This window comes from Eublepharis macularius, chromosome 7, assembly GCF_028583425.1.
Source record: "Eublepharis macularius isolate TG4126 chromosome 7, MPM_Emac_v1.0, whole genome shotgun sequence".
Lineage (NCBI taxonomy): Eukaryota > Metazoa > Chordata > Lepidosauria > Squamata > Eublepharidae > Eublepharis > Eublepharis macularius.
In genome coordinates, this window is record NC_072796.1 from 136,966,354 (window position 1) to 136,994,314 (window position 27,961).

The 27,961-nt window shown below is 45.0% G+C and overlaps 1 protein-coding gene across 1 annotated transcript; it reads right to left on the bottom strand.

The window, feature by feature from the left end:
- Window positions 1–27,961, bottom strand: GPR20 (G protein-coupled receptor 20). Its single transcript, XM_054985508.1, has 2 exons — window positions 27,896–27,961; window positions 1–2,222 (listed from the first exon to the last, which is right to left on the bottom strand). The coding sequence occupies exon 2, from the start codon at window positions 2,198–2,200 to the stop codon at window positions 1,178–1,180; it is 1,023 nt and encodes a 340-aa protein (XP_054841483.1). The 5' UTR covers window positions 2,201–2,222; window positions 27,896–27,961; the 3' UTR covers window positions 1–1,177.

Genomic DNA, 27,961 nt, shown 5'->3' on the forward strand with positions numbered 1-27,961 from the left:
TATAAACCTCGCCACGTCAGACCATACAGTGTTGTCTCATCCTCCTAAATATTTTGGCAGTATTGTAACCTGGGTTGAAAAGTCTGAAAGGGACATTACACTTACAAACAGTACAAAGAGAAAACAACTGTGCGGCCTTTTGTTACTTGTGAAATGTCTGTATGAAAGGCAAAATGTTTGTTGGGTTTTCCAGAGCAATGAACCGACCTGCTGGTGTCATTGGAGTCTGAACCAAATGGCACAATTCTATGTCAGAAAACCATAGCGTCCTCTTTCCCCACCCCCAGAAAGCTAAGTTTGGGGAGGGAGAATTTTCAGCGGGACAGTAACGTGAGGAAGTACTTAAGTAGCCTGCTTCTTTTCTTCTGCAACCCTCCCCTCTGCCCAAGAGTTTTTCCTCACAAGAGGCTCCAGAAATACATCTATTCTTGCAAATTTTCTTTGGAGTCCTGTGCAGAAAAAACAGTTTGGAGACAGACGACAGCAGGAAAACTGTTTGTGTGGACTAAGTATCCTGTGTCCTGCTGCTTCTCTGCAGAAAATAGCTTCCTCCCTTATTTTGCAAATAATTGACCTGTTGGGGTTACTTTTTGCTTATCCGTGCCACATAAAGTCATCTCCTAAAACCTTGAGTAACCCTTTGCCAACAACGTAGAATTTTCAAGAAATAAATTCCCTCTCAGTATTTCGAGTTAATAGTTATTTCAGATCTCCTGCTTATGACACAAACTTATCACAGTTTGGGCATTTATTCGGTCTGGCATAATGGCTTTCAAATGACCTCCCCTGCTTTTTGCGTAACTTTAAAAAAAAACAATACTATTTTCTTCTGAAAACAAGCTTTTTCTGTATTTCTGTCTGTTATTTCCACTTGTAACTTCTGTAGCACAGGCAGATGGAGAACTATACGTTTGTTGCCCGTCCTCCAAATGATTGTGGAGATATGGATGGCCCCGTGTGTAGCAGCATTAGTTCGAAACAGGATACCATTGCCGAATGAAGACAAAAAACACAAACCAGCTGCCGTGTATAAATCGACGACGTCCCTGGGAACAACGGGGAGTTCTGTTGCCAGTTTGTTGTTGATAAATGTGATGTTCTCAAGTACTTGTAGAAAAAGAGGACAGTCCTGCATACCTCAACATTTCGAACCACGTACTTTGGTATCCTGCCGCCTCTACGACTTCACTGTATTGTTATGTGAAGGCAAGCCCAAAGGGTCACCTAGAGCGTTTGAGAAGGGTATAATTGTGTTTGAGCCTGAGCCCTTGTTCACGCTGATTATATCTCCACTGGCCTGCTCTGCTTCCGACTTCCTGAAGATGTTTTTCATGGTCAACTGGAAGTTGTTAGTAACAAAACAGTAGACAATAGGGTCCATGCAACTGTTGAGGCTGCTCAAGGTGACGGTCACGTGGTACACAACCAAGCTGATGTCATTGGGCATTTTGGGGTTGATGGAAATGGCCAGCTGACGCACGTGAAAGGGGGTAAAGCAAATCATGAAGATGATCAGGACGGTGATAAGGAGCTGTACCGCCCGCATCCGCCTCTCTCGGCTCTGGTGCATGAGCGTCGGCTTGGAGAGGGCGCACATGATCCTGGTGGTGAAAAACGTGATGATGACCAGCGGAAAGAAATACTCGCAGACCATCAGGGGCAAGATCTTGGCGATGCAGCAATAGGAGAACTTCACCGCCATGGTTAGGATGGAGAAGGTCACGACCGTGGCAAAGATCCAAATGAAGGCACAGATGCTTTTGGCGTAATTGGGATTCCTCCACTTGCGGGAGGCTTCCACCTGGACGATTGCCAAATACCGGTCGATGCAGATACAGGTAAGGAACAGGATGCTACAATACATGTTGACGAAGTAGATAAAGATGTGGATGAGGGCACACTGCTTGCAGTCTCCAGCGCTGTAGTGCATGATGATCCGGATAGGCAAGGAAAAGCCCACCAGCAAATCGGTGACGATCAGGTTGATCGTGTACATGACGGAAGTGGTTTTTGTCTTTGTGCGGAAGCAGAAGACATAAAGAGCCAACGAGTTCAAGACCACGCCCACGAGGAAAATAATGACATTGAACACCAGCAGTACAATCCACAAAGTATAAAATTTGTCCGACAGTTCTTGATCGAGGTGTACAAATTTGTCAAATAGACCCTCAAAGAGAGTGCTGTTATTGGAGGTTTTCATGGTTAGATAGTTTTGCCTTGGCCTGTAAAATAAAAGATAAACAAAGGGTCAGAGTTTTTGGAGTTTACATTATTTACTATGGCAACATCATTAATTTTTAATTTTTGACAATGAAGGTACTGGGTGGGAGGGCTTACCTGGAAGCCACTGATCTTATTTCTTTTTTTATGAGCAATTTTTTATTAATTTTTTAATGAACAATTGGTAAAAAAGAATAAAGAGAATAAAGAAAACATATGTAGCTAGAAGGGAAAAAAGAACAAAAGAACAAAAAGAAATTGGGAATAAGTACTAATTTTCTCTGTGAAAAAGTATATAAGTATTAACTATCATACCCTAACTCCAAGTTTACCGGTACAATCAATATTATATCTTGACTCCAAATTCTGTACTGCTCCTTTCCCTGTAAACATTTTATTTTCTGCTGCCTAACCTTCAAAAAGCCAGATTGGTGTAGTTGTCAAGAGCACAGAACTCTATCCTGGAGAACCGGGTTTGATTCCCCACTCCTCCACTTGAAGCCAGATGGGTGACCTTGGGTCAGTCACAGTTTCTTGGAGCTCTCTCAGCCCCACCCACTTCACAGGGTGTTTATTGTTGTAGGGATAATAATGACATACTTTGTAAACTGCTCTGAGTGGATGTTAAGTCATCCTGAAGGACGATATATAAATCAAATGTTGTTGTTGTTGTTATTATTAAAGGCAAAGACCATCAATTCATGTCTCTCTGTTTCTCACAAAAAGTCAATAAGGGGTTTCCACGGAGCAAGGTCTGAAGATGATACAGAAATGGTACTATACACCGGTTAAGTTATATTATATTTCAAAATCGGGGAGTCAAAATTGTTGGAGGAAATGTGGAGAATTGGGAACGTTCAGTCACATGTGGTGGGACTGTCCTTTAGTAAAAAAGTTTTGGGATCAAATTGGTATGGAAATGTCGAGGATAGTGAGAAGAAGGGTAAGCATATCTAAAGCAATGGCACTTATTAATTTGGATGGAATAGGGCTAAGGTTAAGAGAGGAATCTAAGTGGATAAATTTGATGTTAGTAGCAGCAAGACAGGTTATAGCAAGGAATTGGAAAGAAGCTGAGGAATTGACGATTAATCAGTGGAGGGGAAATATGAATAATATAATAGTTTTAGAGTACCTTACGATGAAGATACGTAGAATGAATGGGTTAAAGGTTAGAGAACAAGAGGAGAATTGGTTTAGAAGGATGGTGGGGTACTTAGAAATGTTTAAACAATTTGAGATGATTAGTTGGTTAATAGGAAATTGAGAGGTTAATTTAATTATAAGGCTAAGTGGAATGAGTTGTACAGGGAGTAATTGTGAACATGAAATAATATTGTATGGAATAATATTTATGTATCTTCCGCCTGGAGGTCCCTACACGGGTGATGTTGGTGACGGGTTGTTATATTCGGAATAAAACAATAAAGTATTTTATAATTTTTTTTAAAAAAATAAAAAAGGGGTTTCCATGGAACAATGCATTTATCTAATTGATCTTATTTCTAAATATATGGTGCTACTCCATGATAAGGTAAATGGCATTTCGCACATGCTGAGAAGTTTCTTTAAGAAAAAGCACTGAAAAGAGTTTGCAAATCTGATCTTTAGGTAGCCCCAGTTCAAATCCCCAGACTTAAGTTAACATCAAACAATACGTTATTATATAAGAACACATATCTGACTTGCATATTTCGTTCAAGAACACGTGAATAGATGAACTTGTGAAATTTTCATATACTGTGTCATATTAGGGAACCCTGGGAACTTTTGAGAGTGGGGCTAGGCATAGTGTGACACCACAATGTCACTTCAGGTTGTATAACTAGAAATGATGTCAGCAACCAAAGAGATTTGTGGGACTGCTAGAGCATTGCAGGGACATGTGATGTCACTTCTGGTTGCTGGAAGCAGTGGATGTCTTTCACTATAGTGGGAGACTTGCAGTGCAATCAGGGTTGGCGCGTCCGTGGAGGTGGGTCTGGCAGCTGCCTTGAGCACTGAGGTGCTGGAGGGGGCGGCGGGGGCAGGGGCTCACCCCATGGAGCTGGCGGTGGCAGCACTGGCGGCTGAGTGGGAGGGCTAGAAAGCCACCCACATGGTGCCCCTGCCGCCTGCCACACCTGATCCGCAGCTGCTGCACCTGGCTGGGAGTGTGTGCTGGTGGTGGCAGCACGGGACAGCCTGAGCGGGCAGCCTCCCAGCCCTCCCGCTCAGTTGCCCTGTGCTGCCACCGCCACCGTCTACACACAGCTGTGGGCCAGGTGCAGCAGGCGGCCGGGGTGGCATGGGGCAACTGAGCGGGAGGGCATGGAGGCCACTCACTGTCCCAGCTGTGTCATCATGCGGTCCGGGTGCATGTGTGCTTCGTGTGTGCATGTGGGGGTGACAACAGCCCTGAAGCTGCCCCCAGCCTCAGGCACCAGATACTCTGGCACTGGCCCTGAGCGCAATCCTAAACATAGTTACACCAGTTTAAGTCTATTGATTTCAGTGGGATTAGAATGGAGGAACTTTGCTTAGGATTCTACTGTTGGTCCCCCCCCCCCAGCCCCAATCAAATCAGCAATCCTCCAAACAGAGTTTAGTGGTGGTACCTTTCACTTTCAATCACTGATAGTAGATTTCAGGCCATGATATAAATTAAGTGAATGAATAAATTTGACAGAAAAGTGGGGTATAAATGAAGTAACCATTTAAAGAGAAGAAAAGTCCTGCGCCTGTCGAAAAATCCATACATTTTCTATGCACGATTAAATTTTAAAGCTGAGGGCCAAGCTACAAGTGACGAATGACACTTGAACAGCTAGTGTATTTCTCCCTGTTCACTTGCTTTCCACTCAATCCACTTGCCGTTCAAGTGTCATTCGTCACTTGTAGCTTGGCCCTGAGTCTTTGCAATCTATCTCTTCTTTTTAAAATTCAGGAGAGTTTACATCAAATAAAGGGAGTACTATTTTGAAACTCTACAAAATTTCACATTTAACTGACTGCTGCTTCAAGTTCATTTCCCCAACAAATAGCAAAAGATGTATTGTCGAAGGCTTTCACGGCCGGAGAACGATGGTTGTTGGAGGTTTTCCGGGCTGTATTGCCGTGGTCTTGGCATTGTAGTTCCTGACGTTTCGCCAGCAGCTGTGGCTGGCATCTTCAGAGGTGTAGCACCAAAAGACAGAGATCTGTCGGTGACACTGAGAGATCTCTGTCTTTTGGTGCTACACCTCTGAAGATGCCAGCCACAGCTGCTGGCGAAATGTCAGGAACTACAATGCCAAGACCACGGCAATACAGCCCGGAAAACCTCCAACAACCAAATAGCAAAAGCTTAATGCAACAATATCTCCGGGTTGGAATTCCAGCATTCCATTTGCCATCTAAATGAAAATACTGATATTATCTTCCTGTCACAAAGCATCAACTCATCCATCTGTCGCCTCTTCTTAATCTTTCATCGCAAGGACCATCACTCAGTGATGAAGTGCTTGCTTTATTTATTAATCCAAATATTTCTCTCCTAGTCTTGTAGTCAGAAACTATAAAATGCTTGATTGGAACCAAAGATAATTCTCTACCCATAGAGGAGTGTGTGTGGTGGGGGTTGTTTGCCAGACCCCTTCTCTTAATGCAATCCCCCCAGATGTGCCCTCCATGCTGTTCCTGAGGGTCTCTTGTCCCCCCAAGAGAAGCTCTTTGGGGAACTTGGTGGGTTGCAGCAGAAGATAGGAAAATTCCATCCCATGGGCAGAAGTGCCTCCTCTTGGTGGAAAACTACCTTTGGATCCAACCCAAGAGCACAGAACGGCTCCAGTGGAAAACATTTTTCCAGTTTAAAGCAAAAAACCATCACTGGTTAAAAATAGAGGCAATGTCGAAAACAAGAACCAAAGGAGAAAGAAAGAAAATGAGCCATCTGCAAATGCCTGGGAAAAATGGAATGCCTTTGGCTGGGACTTAAAAAATCAACACGCTGGGCATTATTATCATTCGGCTTCTGCAATCATTCTACTCTTCATGATATCGTTGGGATTTAGCAAGTGTTTTCATTTCAGTCCTGGATGCAGACAAGAATAAAAGAACATGAAAGACACTGCAGACTTGGACAACCTGAAAAATCAGCAGCGGCTGAACATAGCCTAACTCAAACAGGGCACGGTATCTTATTCCAGGACACCAAAATACTGGACAACACTTCCAACTACTTTGTCAGACTGCACAGGGAAGCCATTGAAATTCACAAGCATAAGCAAAACTTCAACAGGGAAGAAGAAACCTTAAGAAGGAACAGAGCATGGTTTCCAGTTCTGAAAAACACCAGGCTAACAAAACGCTCTATACCCGACAATAGCCCTGCAGAGAAGATTAGCACATCAAGCACCAATCCATATGCAAAAGAACCTCCTCAGGATACAGTGAAGCCTCCCGCCATTAGCATTCCACACCCTGGGAAACTCTTACAGGATGACTCAGCTCAACCCCACCCCTCCTGAGTAGATATAAATGACCTGCCAACATCTTTTCCACACTGTGACACTGAGAGATCTCTGTCTTTTGGTGCTACACCTCTGAAGATGCCAGCCACAGCTGTTGGCGAAACGTCAGGAACTACAATGCCAAGACCACGGCAATACAGCCCGGAAAACCCACAACAACCATCGTTCTCCGGCCGTGAAAGCCTTCGACAATACATGTTTGTGTTACCTACTTAATTAGTAAACTTACTTTGAATGTAACCAGTAGAGCTTCGAACAAGATTCCTGTGGTAGGAAGGGGAGTCACTAAGCAGAATGAAGTAGGATTAGGATTTTCTATTGGGCAGTTGTTTATTGGGGGCAATTAATTGATGCTATGTACTGAAGTTTTATCGCTCTTTGTTCACTTCGTCTTCTAGTCTTCTCTAAGTTACTTTTCTAGCAAGATAGAGAGCCAAGCTACAAGTAACGCCTTACACAGGCTGGACACTTATCAGCTTCCCTCAAGTTTTGATGGGAAATGTAGGCGTCCTGGTTTTACAGCTTGGCTCTCCATTACAGCTGCAAGACCAGGATGCCGACATTTCCCATCAAAACTTGAGGGAAGCTGACGTCCAACCTGTGTCAGGCGTCCCTTGTAGCTTGGCTCATAGTCAGCTTAGCAATTTATTCTTTTCTCCAAAGGTAACCCTATTTTTTCCTTCAGTAAAGTATTCTTACAGAGCTACACTGGAGTGTGTGTGAGTCTATTCTCATTACTTCCAATGTGCAATCTTTGCACTTACTCTGCTGTATTTTCCTACAGATATAAGAACAGATGGACTCACATTCTAGCTGTATCCAAAGAAGTGAGCTGTGGCTCACAAAAAACTCATTCCCGACCACAAATTGTGTTAGTTTTATAGGTGCTACTGGAAACTTGCCATCGAATGAACAAGTATAGGTAGGAGTAGTCCAAGGGCAAGGAGCGACAAGAGAAGGCCATGTCTTTGGTAACCTCAGAAATTGCATGTGTGCATGGAACAGGGCCTCCAAAGATCTTAACTGATGGACAGGTTCTCACAGGAGCCAGTGATCCTCAGATACCTTGGCCCTAGGGTTTGAAGAATCATGGGGAGGGGCTATGGCTCAGTGGAAGAGCCTCTGCTTTGCATGCCAAAGGTCCCAGGTTCAATCCTTGGTATCTCCCATTAAAACAGGCAGTAGGTGACTTGAAAGAACTTTGCCTTAGATTCTGATCAGCTGCCAGTCTGAGTAGATGATACTGACCTCGATGGATCACAGGTCTGATTCAGTATAAGGCAGCTTCATATGCATGTTCGCTTTGAATTGTTCCTGAAATGGGCTCATTTTGAGGGGGAACACGCAGGAACGCATTTCCGGCAGTTCCCCAAAGAGGTCACATGTCAGGTGGGTGACTCTCAGCCGATTTGGGCCCATTTCAGCCTGGATTGGGGCTGAAACAGCCCAGATTGGGCCTCTGATTGGTGGTGGATCACTCTCCTGTTCAGCAGCAGCCCAATCCTGACCATTTTGGGCCCCTTTTTGGCCATTTTCAGCCCCTTTTTGCTGTTTTGGACCCAATTTCAGCCCTGAGTGGCCAGGACTGGGTCCAAAACAGCCGGGATAGGTGACACCAGGGGGTGTGGCATATGCAAATCAGTTATGCTAATGACACATTTCTGGTGATGTCGAGGGGTGTGGCATATGCTAATGAGTTATGCTAATGTGCTATGCTAATCAGTTCCTCCAGCTCTTTTTCTGCCAAATGACCCCTGGTTCCTGGAATCCACATGGCCTTGGGTGAGTATTGAAAGCACATTAACAAACAGAAGTCCCATATCATTCAAACAAACAGCTCTGGCTTTTCACATCTCTGCATCCTGAATTCCAACCGCCAAGCAGCCCGGCTGATTTTTCAACTTCTTACCCTGTGGCTGTATAACTCCTGCCGTCTGGGGACCTTTTCCCATTCTGTTTAATTCTCCATTAGCTCTATGTTTAAACTGGCTTCAAGTGATTTATCATTGTATTTATAAACGAAGGGTTAAACTTCTTCATTATTTTTTTTAAAAAAGGTTTGCTTTGTATCTTGGCAAGTTCTAGTTCGACTACGGCTCAAATTGGCCAAATATGGTACTTTTCTTTTGTGAAAAGCGGGAAGGTCAGCTTTGCCTGCTATGTTGGAGCATTAAGTGCCATGTACAAGCAGAGGAGAACAGGAAGGTCTTGGGGGGGGATGGTAGGATGTTGTAACGCATGGAAGAGAGTCCTGTGCGGAGCCGGTAGAAAGGATGCCAAACCCGATAGTGGAGGGAGGGAAGTTCTAACTGGAAATAGGAAAACTGAATTTTGCAAACTTGCCAGTTCAGTTTGAACACTGACGTTTGATTTTGCTTCTCCTTTGGGAGAAACTAACCAGGAGGATGACTAGTTTTCCACACCGTTTTCTGTTTCTTTGGGCCACCTTTTCCCCATCAGAATTAACACTTTTTCAGAGGTTATGGTCGTCTCGATTGGATATCAGTGGCATAAAAATGGCACATTAATGGCAAAAAGAATTGACAACAGAGAAAATGAGGCAGACCCAAATCAACAACAATGCAAACACAGAGGATCAAAAAGAAACAGAAAGGGTCATATGGGCTTATTTTAGAGGTTTTGGGGCCAAGTTTAGAGCAAGCCTACAAAAATTATCTGGTTTTATTGTCTGAGGGCCAAGCTACAAGTGACGAATGACACTTGAACGGCAAGTGTATTTCTCCCTGTTCACCTGCCCTCCACTCAATCCACTTGCCATTCAAGTGTCATTCGTCACTTGTAGCTTGGCCCTAAGACAACATCAAAAGAAGTGAGGTGTAGTGGTGAGAGTGTTAGATTAGGATCTGGGAGACCAGTGTTCAAATCCTCATTATTACTTGGAAAATGTTGGGATACTCACTCTCTCTTAGCCTAACCTACCTCACAGGGCTGTTGTAAAGATAAAGTAGAGGCGGGAATAATAATATATGCTACCCAGAGATCCTTGGAGAATGGGTGAGCTAAACCTATGCAGGCAGAGAGTATTTATAATTTATTTATCTAGAAAATATTTGTGCTGCCTCTCCAGTGTCCTGTTTGAGGCAGCTTACAAGTATCATCTAACTTGCCAACCTGCTAAGTTGCTTCCTTTCTGGGTACCCCTGTTGGAAATGAGCAGAGTTAATGCAAAGATTGTACATTGGAATTAATGAGAACAGATGCACACTCCAGTGTAGCTCTGTAAGAATACTTTACTAAAGGATAAAAAATAGGGTCACATTGGAGGAAAATAAGAAATTGCTAAACTGACTACATCTTGCTAGAAAAGTGAGTGAGAGAGACTAAAAGCCAAGCTACAAGTGACCCCTGACACAGGTTGGACACTTATCAGCTTCCCTCAAGTTTCATTGGGAAATGTAGGCAGTCTGGTCTTGCAGCTGGGCTCGCCATTTAACTGAAGTTTACAGAGTGGCAGTCTATGGGAGGTAGAATATGCGGTCGGGAGGGGAGTGCAGGCGTCGGGTTCTCAGCGGGCACCCCCCTTTCCCTCCACTGGGTGTGTGTGAGAGAGGTTTCTGTAAACTTCAATTAAATGGAGAGCCAAGCTGTAAGACCAGGACGCCTACATTTCCCATCAAAACTTGAGGGAAGCTGACAAGTGTCCGACCTGTGTCAGACATCACTTGTAGCTTGGCTCTAAGAATAGCAACTGAGACAAAGAGCAATAAAACTTCAGTATATAGCATCACTTAATCCCCCCCACCCCCAATAAACAGGTTGCCCAATAGAAAATCCTAATTCTACTTCATTAAGACTAGCGATTCCCCTTTCCTTGGTGGGAATCCTTATTCGAGGCCTAAGTGGTTATATGCAAATACGTTTCCTAACTTAGTAACACAAATAGTTTAACTCTTTCATGACTGAAATGGAAATACTTGCTAAAATCCCAACAACCCCTCGCCCTGAAAGTTTAGGATATGACTCGTTTTGTATCTTCCCATCTTGCCCAGGTGCCAGTGGGACACGTGTGGCTCAGCAGTTGAGCATCTGCTTTGAGACTCTGGGAAGGCTGTGGCCAGTCTGAGTAGACAATACTGACCTTGATAGACCGAGGGTCTGATTGAGGATAAGGAAGCTTTCACCTGTGCGCTGGCAGTAAGAGGGGCCGTGGCTCAGCGGAATAGTCCCTCGCTCTGCATGCGGAAGGTCTCAGGTTCAATCCACGGCATCTCCCATTAAAAGTACCAGGTAGAAGATGATGTGAAAGACCTTTGCTTGAGACCCTGGAGAGCTGCTGCCAGTCAGAGTAGGCAATACTGCCCTTGATGGACCAATGGTCTGATCCGATACAGGGCAGCTTCATCTGCTCGCTGGCCTGGAGGTTGTGTTTCTTTTCAGGGGGACTTCTCTGGGATAACTTCCTTGGGCACTCTGTCTAAAGATAAATGTGGCTTTCAAGCAGAATTCCTCCACTGTTTGTTGTTTCTCTACCTGCCAACAATATTCTCCTCCCTGAGGATACCAGTGAAGGTTGCCTTCACAAGTCCCAGCGCAGTGAAAGGGAGGTATGGGACAGTATTGATTGTAGCAATACAATCCAAAAAACAAAAAAATAATCAGAGATGTTCTCCCCTCTCCCCCTTTGTGGGCTTAAGACCTGCCAGCCAAGAGGAGAAGGTCCAGAAAAGGGAATCCAGCTCTACAGGTGGATCTTTCTAGATTCCAATGGAGACAGTTCATCCACTGAGGCCTGGTCTGCTATGCACGAGAATGAGATGGTAGAGTTCTGGGGATCCCAGGGCCCCCGGTGGGGGTGGGAGATCACCTGCTCCCACCCTCCACCCCCCCCACCTCCACTCACCTGGCCGGTGGGCAGGGGGAGGAAGGGGAACAGCCTCCTGGGTGTGCTCCCAGGGCGGCACAACAATGTCAGTCCTGGGAGCAATGTTGTTGCGCTGCCCCAAGAGTGCTCCCACGCTTTGCAGTGAGCCGATTTGGGCCCACTGCAAAGCATGCTGGCGCTCCCAGGCATGCACAATGACATCACTTCCTCGAAAGTGCAAAGCGCTCACACGAGGACCAAAAAAAGTGAGTGCAGGGTCCCTCCCCTCCCAATGGGAAGGTAAGGGGACCTGGAAGCCCTATAGAGTCCTAAGGTGATAGAATCAGCTATACCATTTCATATGGCATGTGGGAAAGCCCATATTTTTGAATTAATACATTTTGCAAAACCCTTTCTTCCTTGAACAGATATTTAGAAATATATTCCCCATCAACAGACTAAAAGGAATGAAAGTTCAGGTAACTTTCTTAATGATGTGAATCAAATATGTGCTAGGGTTGCCAGCCTCCAGGTAGGGCCTGGTGATCTCCTGGAATTACAACTGATCTATAGACAACAGAAGTTATTTCCCCTGGAGAAAATGGCTGCTTTGGAGGGCGGATTGTATGGCATTATACCCCACTAAGGTCCTTCCTCAAACCTTGCCCTCCCCAGGCTACTCCTGCAAATCTCCAGGAATTTCCCAACCCAGAACTGGCAACCCTATAATGTGTCCCTGCAGAGGAAGGCTGATGGACTCACCAAATCCTTGAGTGAACTATCAAGCCTTCTGTAGCAGCTACCTCTAATGGTCCAATTCCTTTCTTTGGCACCTCTGGAATGCTGCCCAGGCCCCCATCTCTGCAGCGTTTCTTTGTGACAATGTGTAGAATCACCTCCCAATTTAATTAAGTGGCATTAGATTAAATAATGGCACTTGACTCTGCAGATAAACATTTACTTCTTGTTCAAAGTGGGGAAATTCCAGAGAGAAAAAACCAAGAACTCCAATTACTTTCATGTATTTATTAGACATGAAGTCTCATAAAACCGATGAGCAGGACTTGAAACACTGAGATGAAAGAAGTTTGTATGAGGAGCATATGACAGTCTTCCATCGTTTCAGGCAATTGGCCTGTCTAACTCAGAAATCTCTACGGCTGGCAGCACTTCTCCTGCAGCCACAGCCCCAACTCCACCCTGTGACTTATATCAAGAGACTGAACCTGATTTAGTAGAAGTAAAAACTCAGAATTGGAAGAGCTTTTATTTGGAGGGGGAATTAAAATGATTTCTAAGATGTACAAACTCCTGTTGAAATGGTATACAGAGGATGAGATGGTTAAAACTCGAATGGTGAAATGGGCAGTTAACTTTAATAAAGAAATTACAATGGAGGCATGGGAATATTTGTGGAAAAATACATTGAAAATATCTACATGTGTAAATCTAAGAGAAAATGGGTATAAGATGATGTACAGGTGGTATTTAACACCGAAAAAATTAGCAAATGTAAGTAATGCCATGTCAAACAAATGCTGGAAATGTAAAAAACATGAAGGTTCTTTTTACCATATGTGGTGGATGGGTGAAAAAGCCAACCTTTTTTGGTCTAGGATTTATGCAGAAATGTCATTAATTATGAAAAGTAAACTGTTGAAGAGCCCTGAACTGCTACTGTTAGGACTGAATATGGAAAAGGTCAATGTAAAGGACAGGAAACTGCTATTTTATATGATGGTGGCAGCAAGATTACTATATGCACAATATTGGAAGCAAGAAGAGATACCAGAAATTGAAGATTTGATTCAAAAACTGTTGTACATGGCGGAGATGGATAAAATGACAAGAAAGTTGAAAGAGCAAAGTCCAAGTGAATTTTTGAAGGATTGGGGAAAGTTTAAGGACTATTTGGAAAATAACTGGGACATGAGAGGACAACTGTGGTCTTTGGATGAGTACTAAAATTTATAGAGATACGTATGAACTTTACCTTTAATATTAGGGACAAATATTAGAATAGAGACAATGATAAGAAATAAGAGTTCTTTATTGTAGGAACTCCATACGCTGATAGGAAAGGAGGAGAGATAGATCCCTAACTACCTATCTAGTCTAAGGATGGGCATGGATGCTGCAACAAGTCCTGCATCCATGCTGCCAAGATGGAGGGAAGAGAAAGAAAAAGATGTTACTTGGAACAAAGCTAGGAAGAGAAGTAGTGAGAGGGAGGAAATCAGAAGGAGGAAATCTTGAGAATAGCAATCTACATATCAAAGGACAGTCAGAGCAGTAAACAGAGTGCCCTGATCTCTCTATCTTTCTAACTCTTTGCTTTGTCCCCTTCTGAAACCTGGGGAAAGGGACAGCATTGAATCCTCCTCTTCCAACACAAGATAGCAGAGATTGTTCTCTGCCCCTGACTTGTGGGACCCGTGTCTTCTTCTATTGACCTTATTTTGAAAAGCTCAACATTTGCATTCTCAAGGGATCTCAGGGCATATTTTTTCACCTGGTAACAAGGTGATGGGGAAAAATGTTTTGAAGAGACTCTGTGATATGGATGGCTGGGTTCTCTGGAGAAGAGTCTGTCTCTCACTAGGAATGCTGTGAATTTCACCCTGAACGTGTTCAACAGTCAAACTTAACCATATTTGGAGGTGTCAATAAGATGTGAGCCAATCGCTCAGCCTGTTTGGTTCCTGCTGAACAGCTGTGAATGACTGCCTATCAGGTTGGCTTCGGATTTTTGCAAAACCGCACATACACAAAGATGGTGCCAATGCAAACCTGTTGGCAAGCATTAGCACAGCTAGTGACAAACACCAAAGAGCAGAGTTTTATTTCCACTGCATCTGTTGATGACTGATTTATATGATTGTGGTTGATTTAATTGTCTTATTAAACAACTGTCTGCTCAGTGGTGTGTTTACACTGCAGAGATGGAGAGGGGATAGATAGTTGTGAGAATGCACAACAGAAAGAAGCCAATTGCACAGTACTGCATGATTAGGAAGGAATACGTAAAGTAACCTGCCAAACAACCACGAATGGGTTGATAAACCAATCATCGAAAACCAAGCCAAGCATTGAAAAATCAGCTCCTCGTTCGCAAATGGCAAACAGGACACGAGTTATACTAGTGGGTGTTCAAACATCCCTACGTCTCCGTCACTCATCTTTATGTTTATATGATAGCACACTTAAAACCTCATTAAAATATTTTATTAGTGAGGTTGGGAGGGTTCTAGTGTACAAGTTTCCCAGCCCCATACTCATAAACCTTTGATAGTTTTCAGAGGCATGATCCAATGTAAAGGCAGTTGCAATTAAATCCAAAGAGAATCAAAAATTCTCGCATCTTGACCCTAGGCCTTGGAAGGATGTCTGAGGGCCAAAGTACAAGTGTCGAATGACACAGGTTGGACACTTGTCAGCTTCCCTCAAGTTTTGATGGGAAATGTAGGCAGCTTGGTGGAACGTTGGACAAGTGACTGTTGAAAAATCCATTGGACAGCAGTCGGAGAGCCAAGCTGCAAGACCAGGACGCCTACATTTCCCATCAAAACTTGAGAGAAGCTGACAAGTGTCCAACCTGTGTCATTCATCACTTGTAGCTTGGCCCTCAGAAAGTTCGATGCAGCTTAATTCTGAGAAAGTATGCAAAAGACTTTCTTGGAACGTAGCAAGACAAATGTGGGAGTCAACATGCCTAGGTTCGGACTGTGCATTTCATGAATTTCAATATGAGCAAAGCAAATTCTCACTTACGTCCCTCTGGCAATGTTCTGTCTGGACATTGTGAATGTAAGGTCCAGGATCATATAAAGCAGAATGTAAAGGCAGTGAAGCTAATGAGGTGCCACAGTACGGGGACAGCAGAATGGATTCATACAATCATAGAATCATAGGGTTGGAAGGGACCTCTAGGGTCATCTAGTCCAACCCCCTGCACAATGCAGAAAATTCACAACTTCCTCCCCCCCACACACCCCAGTGCCCCCTGCACCATGCCCAGAAGATGGCAAAACACCATCTTGGATTTCTGGCCAAACTGGCCTGAGGAAAATTGCTACCTGATCCCGAAGTGGCAATCGGCATTACCTTGAGCATCTAAGAAGGGGCCACAAGAACTGATGTGAACCTTCCTCCCCTCCTTCTTAAGATCTGCCTAGGTTCACTTCAGACTGCAGGGCAAAGTAGAGCACCTGATTTTTCATAGTTCCCCTATCTGAATAAATCCTTGGAAGTGTAAAACTAGCACACTGCATGGAAAGCAAGACTAGAGCTGCTTTCCTCTCTCATTCAGATGTGCTGACGTTTTATCTGTAGCGAGCTTTGACATGATGGCATTAAAAATATGAGTTTCCCCCCCTGCAGTCTGAAGTAGCGTGGCCCATTCTATCACACCATACTCTGTTAACCGGCCTTATGGAGGATTAACGAGTTATGTCTCATGCACACAGACCAACCACATGCCTGAAGTGCTGCAGAAGGACACACAGTAAAGTGAAACCCTGGACTGCAGATAAGTGTGAATCTTCTTACAGCCACTTCTAACTTTCACTGGATTGTGTGATTATATATCACATTGTTTGGAGAATCATATAATCATAGAGTTGGAAAAGTCCTCCAGGGCCATCTAGTCCAACTCCTGTACAATGCAGGAAATTCACAGAGGTAGTTGTGGGCTCGAACCAGAAAAAAAACGAACCATGAGGTTTGTGATTTGTTGCGTTTCACGAACCACAAGCCGCGAACTTTCATGAACCTGCCTTGGTTCGTGAACCAGTTCGTTTGGTTCGTGAAAATGTCACTTCCAGGTGAGCAAATTGTCACTTCTGGGTCAGCAGAAGGTCACTTCTGGATCAACAGTAGGTCACTTCAAGGTCAGCAGAAGGTCTGCAGAAAGCCCAACCCCCATTGCCTAGGAAACTGATTGATCAGCACCAGGCTATCTGCAGTGACGAACAAAAAACGAACCAAACAAACTGGCCTAAAGTTCATGGTGGTTCATCAGAAATGGGCTCTGACGAGTTAAAAAAAAAGAAAAAGAAAAAGAAATGGGCTCTGATGAGCCACCGGTTCGTGAATCTGCGGCTCATCGAACTTTGGTTCATATTTTGGTTCTTGCTCATCTCTAGTCCTAAGCTATCTCCTTCACCTCAAGCCTTCTCAGATACCTCTAGGCATTTAGATCGTTTAACTTATTGGGCAAGTTACTGGAGGACTGCTGCTCAGGAGGGGTGCTGGTGGCCCAGAGCAAGCCAAGCCAGCTCCTAGAGGCATTGGCAGCACCATGTAGCTCAGACCCAAATGGTGGCAGCATAGGAAGTGGTGACAGGAGAGCTGCCACCCCTCATTGGCCCTGTCATCGCCTAGATCTCAGCCAACTTCTTGGTTACTGGAATGTCTCAATCCATTACAGGCAGCTCAGATTTGTGACATGAGATGTTTTCAGTACTTAACTGAAGTCACAACAGCCATCTTTTTACCTGGCAGCCCAGACATTCATGGCGTCAATGGGACCACTACAGTTCCCACCTTCAGTCTAAATTGGGCAACAATGAGCAGGCTGAATTGGTGTCCCAAGACAAGTTCCCTGAAGCCTCCTTGCCAAGTTGTATGAGTTCTTGGGGTCACCACTCTTGGATCATGTTCTGCTTTATCTAGAGATGTGTGAAGGAACATTTTCCAAGAGCTTGTTTTTTTCCTGTGGGAAATGTTCCGTTTTTAAAGATTAATTGTTTAATAAAAGTAATATCAATGAATGGATGCCATTGCCATTTGCCAAGACAGAATACACTGGCTTGGATCCTATGACCGCGTTCCTCAGCCCGCCTCGCTTCAACCAGGGCCAGGGCCTTTTCAGTCGTGGCCCCAGCCTGGTGGAACGCTCTGTCAATGGAGACCCGGGCCCAGTGGGACATATTATCATTCCGCCGGGCCTGTAAGACACAGCTGTTCCGCCAGGCATTTGGTGGTTGAACGGGGCAGTTCCATGTCGGCCTCCCACCTTTGGGGTGGGGGGTTCTCCCCACCATTGCACCTTAATGTATTTGGTTAATTTATTTTATTATTGTTTATTGTATGTTGATTTTAGAATTATTGTTTTCTTGTTTTTATTGATTTTAACTGTTGTTCACCGCCCAGAGCCCCTGAGGATGGGCGGTTTATAAATTGTAATAATAATAATAATAATAATAATAATAATAATAATATTGCTCCAGCTGCAATGCCTTTGCCTCTAGCACTGATCTTGCACAAACAGAAATACTAGGGGCAGAGGAAATGAGCAGTGTTGCAGCAGGAGCGAATCGCCAATGTCTTTACATTTTCACAAATATTATTTCAATAATTTTCACATAAAGCATTGCATTTTTTTTACGTCTAAACCATAATTGATCCCCTCGCTTAAATATTTCAGTTCAACTATGTGTTGCTATTGGGACATAAAATTAACATGGAGTAGTTGGTTTTGCAAGTGTAACGAGAGTTAAGCTGATTGTGTTAGCTAATGATAGCAAGTTTAGCATAGGGCGAATTAAGGGTAGAGCAGACTCTTCCCACCAGAGAAAGGAAGGTATTATTCTCAATAAAGTGATCCTACGATTGACTGTTGGCTGATCAATACATTGCGGGGGGCAATTTAGCTATTCTGCATGTATGCAAGACATCAGTCACACTTCCAGTTACAGAGATGAAAGAGTAAAGAGAGAAAGTAGTGAGAAAGTAGACAGAGAGCAAAGAAGCCAAGATGGAGTTTAGTTAGGCTGTTGTCATTTTTCTATCCATCTAACCCGTTCCCCTTTTATTGTAGAAGTAAACCTTTTCTTAGAAGCTAAACATAAACATGAACTGTGGCTGCCTTATTCCGTTGTGCTTTTAAATAACTCTTTATTTTTATTTTATAATTTTTTTTCCAGCGTTAACAAAATATAAACTTTTAACTCCAAACGAGTGATTTATATAGCAACATTTAGGATATTGAGCTAAACAACCTGATATATACCATATACAATTAATATAAAAGAAAATCCTTATTGTTTTTGGTACAGCGTTGTCAGTTGTAGCATTGTTTGTTACAAATTCAAAAAATGGGGACCATTTTTCTATATACGAAGACTGATAATTGGGATTATTCATAGATGTTCTGATCAGTTATTTTCTCCATTATCAAGAGGTCCCAAACCTTCAGCAACCTCTGTTTGACAGTGGGGATCTTCTCTGTCTTCCAATTTCGAGCGAATGCAGTCTTAGCTGCTGACCACAGTAAAGAAACGAGTTCTTTCCTCAGTTTTGAAACACCATTATCGTTCCATAAGTTGAGCGAGCTGGTTTCTGGACATTTCTCTATTTTGTGTCCTGTGATCTTTTCCATAACTTCTAGAATTTTTTTCTAGTATTTCTGTACATATGGGCAGGACCACCAGCAATTCCGTTGTGCGTTTATTCACTCTGCTAAATAACATTTTCCCCAACAGGTACTTTAAAATGTGGTTAAGAAATTTAAGTCAAAATTAACAAGCTAAATCAGTTCATCCTCTGTTGCAGGTATTGGATAATTTTCCCTTTCTCGTTTTCTTGGAAAACCTATATCGCTGGCTTTACTGGTGCCGTTAGAAAATTGGTTATCCTGAACAGTTGCTCCAGTTGTCCCTGCAGTGACCCTAGACCTGATTAGGTTGCGACCATAGTGTTGTTATGGATATTTAGTTATATCCTAAACAGATCCCTAATGGATAATGGTTTATTTACTGGGCAGTTACAGGCTTCATGTGGTACTAAATTATAAGGTGGTCAGTCCCTTGCTTGCAATTCCTGGAAGCGTTTGAAGGGTGGAGTCTATGGAGAGAAACCATTGCTGATGCTGTGAAATCACTTCTGGGAGAGCGCCCAGAAGGGGCATCATGGCATCCATGACACTCTAGGAATTCCTCCAGGCTCTATGATAAAGACCATAGAGATATGGGGGATTTCATAGATTGTTGCAGACTCCATGATGTCACTTGACATCACTCCACTTGATGTCACTGGGTGCTCACCTGGAAGTCATGTAGCAGCATCTGGTCCATCATTCCCCCCCTCCCATTCTTTCTTCTGCGGTTCCAACAAACAAGCATGAGAAATGAAGTGTGGGCAGGAGGTTGCCTGGCATGGACAGACAACTGGCACACCTGTAGTGAAATGATGAAAGGTTGGGGAGACAGAGTAGAATCTAATTTTCCATGTATTACGGACAGAACTCCAGAATGCATTTGTTTAGTACACGTTTATCCCCCATTTCCTTCTGGGATTGCCAAGTCAGATTTGGAAAACTCCTACAGATTTGGGGGTGATGACTGGAAATGGTGGAATTTGAGGAGAGAGCTCAGTGGAGATGGGTGGTCACTAGAGGCGGGCACGAATCGAAATACAAACTGAAGTTCACCATGAACTGGGCTGGTTTGTGGTTTGCGAACCGGCGGTTCATGGGAGCTCATTTCTCACAAACTGGGACGAATTTTAGCCTGGTTCGTTTGGTTCGTATTGCGGTTCGTCACTGCAGAAAGCCTGGTGCTGATCAATCAGTTTCCTAGGCGATGGGGGGATGGGTTCTCTGCAGACCTTCTGCTGACCTGGAAGTGACATTTTCATGAACCGAATGAACCAGTTCGCGAACCGGAGCAAGTTCATGGTTTGTGGTTTGTGAAATGCGACGAACCACGAACTGCATGGTTTGGAATTTTCCCGGTTTGTGCCCATCTCTTGTGGTTACTCTTGGACTTCTGTTTTTCCTGGACTCTATGGCACACCCTCCAAAGCTGTTATTTCCTGCAGAGGTGCTGCTAATCTCCGTAATCAACAGATCTGTTGTAATTCTAGGAGAACCCCAGATCCCAACTTGATGTTAGCATCTGTACATTTTCCTCGCCTCCATTTTTCCTCATAACAATTCTGTTAAGCGGGTAAGGTTAAGAGTGAGGGTCTCCTTACATGATATGTGAAATGCAAGTTGGACTGGGAAACCCCTAACCCGTCTTGCATTTCAAGCATCATGTAAGGATTCCATGAGAACGACTGAATTTCATAGCAGAGTCGGAACGTGAGGTCTCCCAGATTCAAGTCTGACACTCCAACCACTACACCACATTAGATGAGTAATCCAGAAGGATTAGGAATAGCTTCAATTGGAAGAGTGTACAGGGCCTATAGTCAGTTTCCCCTTCTCAGCACAAGCATGGACAAAGTGCCTCCATCACACGATTTCAACCATCCAAGTTCTGTGGCACAACATTCAATTGGAACCTGGCTTCCGGCCATTTGGGCAAGACTTTAAAGTCACCCGAATCCAGCTCTAGCCACATCGAGTTACTTACATGAAAGAAAGGAGTTTATTCCGAAAACATGACCCAGGACGCTCACTCTGTAAATACCCCCTTGTCCCTCTAATCCCCAGAGTGCCACAATATTTATTTTTAAAAAATGTGAGCTGCCTAATAAGGGTGAAATTGCAGCATGGAAGATTTAAAGATGCTCTCTTCCTAGTTAGGTGCACACATGGAAATATACCCTCACTGGGCTTTCAGAAGACTTGACTAACACAAACGTTTCTTTTGAGGCGCTACTTTCTACAGTCACAACTGCTGTTTTTGAAAGCTCTTCTGTACTCAAAGGGATCTCTATTTTCTAATTATCTCAACCTTTACTTCACGTGTTGGCTTCTGCGGTTTGGCCTTTTAGAAAAATATACTCCCAGCTGACAGGGTCTTCTTGTTCAAGAACAAAATCAAGAACCTGAAGGCCTGCCTACTCCCATATGAACCTACCTGACCGCTAATGTTGGCTACCTGAGACCCTGCTTCGAATGCCCCCAGCTTTTGAGATGAGGTGGGCGGCAACCAGAGCAAGAACCTTCTCTGTCACTTGCCAAAACTATGGAACTCTCTCCCCAGAGGTATTTGTCCGTCTCCTTTTATCACTGTTTTCCATTAATTGGTGAAGACACTGGTTGTTGTGGGTTTTCCGGGCACTGAGAGATCTCTATCTTTTGGTGCTACACCTCTGAAGATGCCAGCCACAGCTGCTGGCGAAACGTCAGGAACTACAATGCCAAGACCACGGCAATACAGCCCGGAAAACCCACAACAACCATCGTTCTCCGGCCGTGAAAGCCTTCGACAATACTTTGGTGAAGACACTCTTGTTTCCTCGGGCATTCCCCCAATGATCCCTCCTTCTGCCCTACGTTTTGTGTGCTTTTAATATGTATTTTAATGTTGGTTTTGATTGTTTTTATGATTTTTTAAACAATGTTTAACCTGTTAGCTGCTGTGGTGGCCCTCCTTGGGCAGAAAGGCGATACACAAAATTCATAAATCAGTAAAAGCTGAGTTATGAGCAGGACTCATTTTGAGAGGAAACATGCAGGAACACAGTTCTGGTAGTTCTCCAAAGAGGTCACATGTCAGGTGGCTCCACCCACCTGATCTTTGGCCATTTTGGGCCCATTTTGGCCTGGATTGGGCCCAAAATGGCCAGGATTGGGCCTAAAACAGCTAGGATTGGTTCCAAAACGGCCTGGATCAGGCCTCTGACGGGTGGTGGATCACTCTGCTGCTCAGCAGCAGCCCAATTCTGACAATTTTGGCCCCTTTTCAGCCATTTTCAGCCCCCCTTTGCCTTTTTGGGCTCAATTTCATCCCTGAATGGCCAGGATTGGGTCCAAAACAGCCAGGATAGGTGAGGTCATGGGGTGTGGCATATGCAAATCAGTTATGCTAATGACAAATTTCTGGTGATGTCAAGGGGCATGGCATATGCTAATGAGTTATGGTAATGAGTTCCTGCTGCTCTTTTTCTACAAAATGACCCCTGGCTACGAGCAAGTTTGCTGAATGGGTTTGGCCCACCAAACTGAATATAGCCAGCTAATTATTGTGGGCCCCCAAGGGCTTGAGAGGTCCTCTTTCCCCCCAAAACCAAGCTGTGTATTGCCTAGCGCCTGTGTAGTGGATGCATGGGAAAACTCACAACCAGACCTAAGCTCTTCAGCTGCTGAGGTTAGGGCCATCAACGGCCACGATAACTAACTGGAAACATGTTCAGCTAATCTGCTTTTTCTGGATTATCATCTGCAAGGAAAACTTGTGCCGTAAGAATGTAAGAAATGCCCTCTTGGGACAGACAAAGGTGCAGGAAATCCGGCATTCTAGTTCCCACAGGAGCCAACCAGTTTCCAACAGAAAGCATTGCTATCATTTATCCTGAGCCACAAGTGTTTGAATTTGGAAGTACAGAATAACAGTCATGGCTAATATCCATTGGTAGGTCTGCTCCTTTAGGATGTTGACTAATAAAGCTATTGAACGGAGTGCCGATCTCAACATCCTTTGGCAGTGAATTCTACAGGTTCTGCTTTGAAGGGGCTTCCTAATTCTTGTTTTTTGACAAGGATTTGGGGCAGGGGAACAGGGAAAAAAAATCCAACCTGATTCTGCACAGTTCCTCTTTCTCTCAGCACCTCTATTAGTCACTTCACATCAAGAGAATGACTTGAAGAAAAGTAGCTGCTGGATGATGCAGCTATAGTGGTTTCCCTCTCTCAGGGCTTTTTTTCTGGGAAAAGAGGTGTGTCCGGGGTCTGAGCCCCAGCCCCCAGACTTGACAAGAGGGAACAGCAGGTCAACCGGGCTGACGGGCAAACAGAGGGGGCAGCCAGCAGCCAGCAGGTCAACTGGTCAGCCAGCAGACGGCAGGTCAACTGGTCAGCCAGCAGACAGTAGGTCAACCGGTCTGACTGGCAAGCAGAGGGGGCAGCCGGGGGACAGCAGGTCAACCCCTCCCACGGGCAAATGGAGCCAGAACCTGTCTGTGCCAGGGGCAAGGGGCAAAGGCCCAGGGCCTCAGGAGGCAGGGGGAGACAGAGAGAGGCCAGCGAGTCCCACTCCCCTGGGGAAGGAAAGGGGACTAAGCAAGGCAGAAGGGGGCAAGGGCAGAGGGACTGGGGGCCCAGCAGTCACCCAACCAAAGACCTTACCTGAGGAGGAGAAGCAGCAGCAGCCCCAACAGCCCAAAGCCACGCCCCAGCTAGAAAATAGTAGCCTGGCCCAGGAGTTGCCAAAAGCCAAGCCACTCCAGGTGGGGCTATTAGAGGCACTCTGCAGGAAGCCCTGGGCAACAAGCCAAGGAGCTGCAGCTGGACCCACCTTCAGCCATCAGCTCAACCAGGGAGGCCGGGCTGCTAGCCAGGGGACTGCAGCTGGACAGGTCTTCAGCAATCAGCCAAGGCAGGGAGGCTGGGCAGCCAGAGAACAAGGCACAGCTGGTGCTGGTCAGTGGGGCCAGATCAGCTACCCCAGCTGCAACTGCTTGGTGCAGCCCAAGACCAGGCTGGAAGAGGGGTGGGGCAGTAGAAGGAAGCCCTATAAAAGCTGGCTGGGAAAAGCCCTGAGGTGGTGGGTTTGAGTAGGAGTGATGGAGCAGAGTTGGAGTGGAGCCAAGGAAAAGGCAAGAAGGAGAGTGGAGGCTTGAAGGAGAGTCTTGGGAGGAAGAGATGGTGGAAGATGCAGGGGGTAAGCAGGCCAGGTTGAGCAGGCCAGCGAGTGGATTGAGAGGGAGTCAGGGTGAGGTATACCGCCTCTCCTTCCACAGAGCAGGGTCCTGCAGAATCCCTGCCCCCCCCCCTGTGATGTCAGGAGCAGACTGCCCAGTGCCATGCCCAGCGGCAGCTGCGGCAAGCCCTGACAAGGTGGTGGAACTCAGTGGGTTGCCCTCTGAGAAACTGGTTACATGGCTGGTGGCCCCGCCCCCTGATCTCCAGGCAGAGAGGAGTTTAGATTGCCCTCCACACCAGCCTGGAGGGCAATCTAAACTCCCCTCTGTCTGGAGATCAGGGGGCGGGGCCACCAGCCATGTGACCATTTTCAAGAGGTTCCAGAACTCCATTCCACCGCATTCCAGCAGAAAAAAAGCCCTGCCCTCTCTACATCTCAGGCAATAGTAAACCCAGGCCTATCCGCTGCTTTACACATCTAGAGGGTAACTCTAGACCTAACTTCTTTTACAAGTTTGCCAGAGAAGCAACCTGCGCTTCGTGCAGTCACACAGCAGCTCTGGGGAATGGCTTCTATAAAAAGTGGAGAGTGCGAATGGGCTCAGAAAGCTGCCGCTGGGGGAGGGTGAGCTCCTACCATTCTCCCAAGCTTTTTTCCCTGTGCAAAAATGTGGAAGAGACATTTCCCCATTTCTGCTGCTCCATGTGGAGAGATTCTGTGCATGTGTGGCAGCAGAAACGGGAAAACTCTCCCTACCCACTGTGCATTGTTTTTGCACAGGGGGGGGGGGAAGCTTGGGAGAAAAGGAGGCGCTCTCCCTCTCCTGGCAGCAGCTGATGCCATGCTATGCTCTCAAAGAATTTATTATTTTTAATTAATGATAAGGGCTGATAATCATAGGGTCAATTTATTCTGTGTGTACTTATCTAATCTTTTTAAAAGAGCACAACATCTGGCAGTAATTACCGGAGAGTGAGAATGGTGTAGCAGTTATAGCATTAGACTAGAACAGGGGGAGACCTAGGTTCAAAATCCCGCCCCCTTCTGGGTGATCTTGGGCCAGTTGCTGCCTCTCAGCCTGAACTACCTCACAAGGTGGTTGTGAGGATTAAAAGAGGAGGAAAAGGAGCCCATGTAAGCTGCCGTCAGCTCTTTGGCAGAAGGGCTGGGTAGTAATAATGGAATGAATGAACGGATGGGAGTCTTAAACGTATACATATGACCAGGGGTCATTTCATAGAAAAAGAGCTGGAGGAACTCATCAGCATAACTCATTAGCATATGACAAGCCTCTTGCCATCACCGGAAGTGTGTCATTAGTATAACTGATTTGCATATGCCACACCCCCTGACATCACCTATTCTGGCTGTTTTGGACCCAATCCTGGCCATTCAGAGCCGAAATTGGGCCCAAAATGGGAAAAAGGGGGCTGAAAATGGCTGAAAAGGGGCCCAAAATGGTCAGGATCAGGCCACTGCTGAGCAGGAGAGTGATCCACCATCCATCAGAGGCCCGATCCGGGCCATTTCAGACCCAATCCAGGCCAAAACAGGCCCCAAATGGCTGTGAGTCAGGTGGGCAGGGCCACCTGACATGTGACCTCTTTGGGGAACTGCCAGAACTGCGTTCCTGTGCGTTCCCCCTCAAAATGAACCCTGCATATGACAAGGAAAGGATCTCACCAGATTCCCCTCCTCACTGAAATTTCCCTCTGACATGGCTTCTGTCCATGCAGGTCCTTTGATTCCCAGCATTGTCTTTCGAGTACTCAAAAGGGTCTCCCTTCCTTCATCTTTCACTGGTAGAAGACTGGCAGGGTCCAATTTCATCACTTCATGAACTTGCTTGCCCAAATAATTTCTAAGAAGGTGGATTTAGCTTCCCCCATCCCCGACCGTTTATCCAGCCTGAAAAGTCCCAGGGGGTTTGTTGAGTTTTGCCCGTGTCCTCCCTTCTGTCACGAAACAGTTGCGCTGAAGTTTCTGTAGGCTAATGATAGCAAGTTTAGCATAGGACAAAGAAGGGGAGGTCTTATTCTCAATGAGTTGACCCTAAGAATGACTATTAGTTAATTGATATATTGGGAATAGTTCAATATTATCCTGCATGCCCACAGAGCAGAAGAGATAGTGACTATGGCTGATTACGCACACGTTGGATAATGCACTTTCAACACACTTTATCAATCGTTTGAGGTGGATTTTTTTGTTCCGCACACAAAAAAATCTGTTCCAAATGATCTATAAAGAGGATTGGAAGTGCATTATCCAACGTGTACGGAATCACACAAAGAGAGAGCAAAAAAGCAAGATGGAGTTTAGTTAGGCTGTTGTTTTTCTTTTCATGTAAACTTTTCCACTTTATTTTTATTTATTTATTTATGTATTTATGTATTTATGTATTTATGTATTTATTTATTATTTCAATTTATAAACCGCCCATCTTCAGGGGCTCTGGGCGGTGAACAACAGTTAAAATCAATAAAAACAAGAAAACAATAATTCTAAAATCAACATACAAAAAGCAATAATAAAATAAATTAACCAAATACATTAAGGTGCAATGGTGGGGAGAACCCCCCACCCCAAAGGTAGGAGGCCGACATGGCACCGCCCCCTTCAACTACCGAACGCCTGGTGGAACAGCTCCGTCTTACAGGCCCGGCGGAATGATAATATGTCACGCTGGGCCCGGGTCTCCATTGACAGAGCGTCCCCCCAGGGGTTCTAGAAGTAAATTTTTTCTTAGAAGCTAAACACACACGTGTCTGTGCTACATTATTCTGCTGTGTTTTATTCATTCTGCTAAATGTCCAACAGGGTGTCACATGCAGGAATAAAGGAGGAAACCCGTGAACTGGTGTGTGATGGTGTACGTCTGACATCTCAGAGATCAACACCCAACCCGAGTTCTCCACAGTGTGTGAAGTGATGAGGCTTGCAGAGAAAGAGGGTCTGACTTTATATAAAGGTGATGAAGAGTGCCCTCAAGTCATAGCTGACTTATGGCAACCCCTGGTGAGGTTTCATGGCAAGAGACTCACAGAGGTGGTTTGCCATTGCCTGCCTCTGCAACCCTGGGCTTCCTTGGAGGTCTCCCATCCAATTACTAACCAAGGCTGACCCTGCTTAGCTTCTGAGATCTGACGAGATCAGGCTCACCTGGGCTATCCAGGTTAGGGTCTATATAAAGGAGATCCTGGTATTTTCATCTACATTATTCTCTAAAAATGTAAATGTACTGAAAATAGTTTTAATCTCCTGCTCATGCTGTGCATCAGAAAATCCCCTCAACTACAAATCAACATAAATCTCAACATAGAAGGATGTGGCATTTTATCCCCCATGACTATGAAGAGATAAGGTTGCCAACTAGGGGTTGGGAAATTCCTGGAGATTTGGGGGAGATTTTGGGGAGGATGAAGTTTGACAAAGGGAGGGCGCTCAACAGGAATATCATGTCATAGATTGAATTCCAAAGCTGGACAGCGATCCCTGTGGTCTACAGATCAGTTGTAATACAAAGATCCCCTCGCCCTACCTGAAGGTTAGGAACCCTTTTTTCTTTTTCTTTTTAAGCTCTTATGCCTCGATATGTTGCTGTCCCTCTTCCTCAATTAAGCTAGCAACTGAACACTGTTTGGTAACATTTTAATGTCTGTGTTGGGGACGGGGGTTAAATGAAATCTCAAGTAATTTCCTGAGATGGGGACAGAGGTAGTATATAGGGGGATTTTGGCCTTAGTGCTCGATTTTGCGAGCAGCTAACCTTCCCTCAGGCCTTGTGAAACAATGCTTCAGGAGAAGGATAAGAGAGGTGGACTTACCTGTCAGTTAAAAGTTGGGGCTTCACAAGAGATGGACGCGGAGCCACAAAACCCAAACAAACCCTC

Bases quoted from the DNA above. Each gene is read 5' to 3' on its own strand.
- GPR20 (XM_054985508.1), bottom strand. From the start codon at position 2,200: ATGAAAACCTCCAATAACAGCACTCTCTTTGAGGGTCTATTTGACAAA.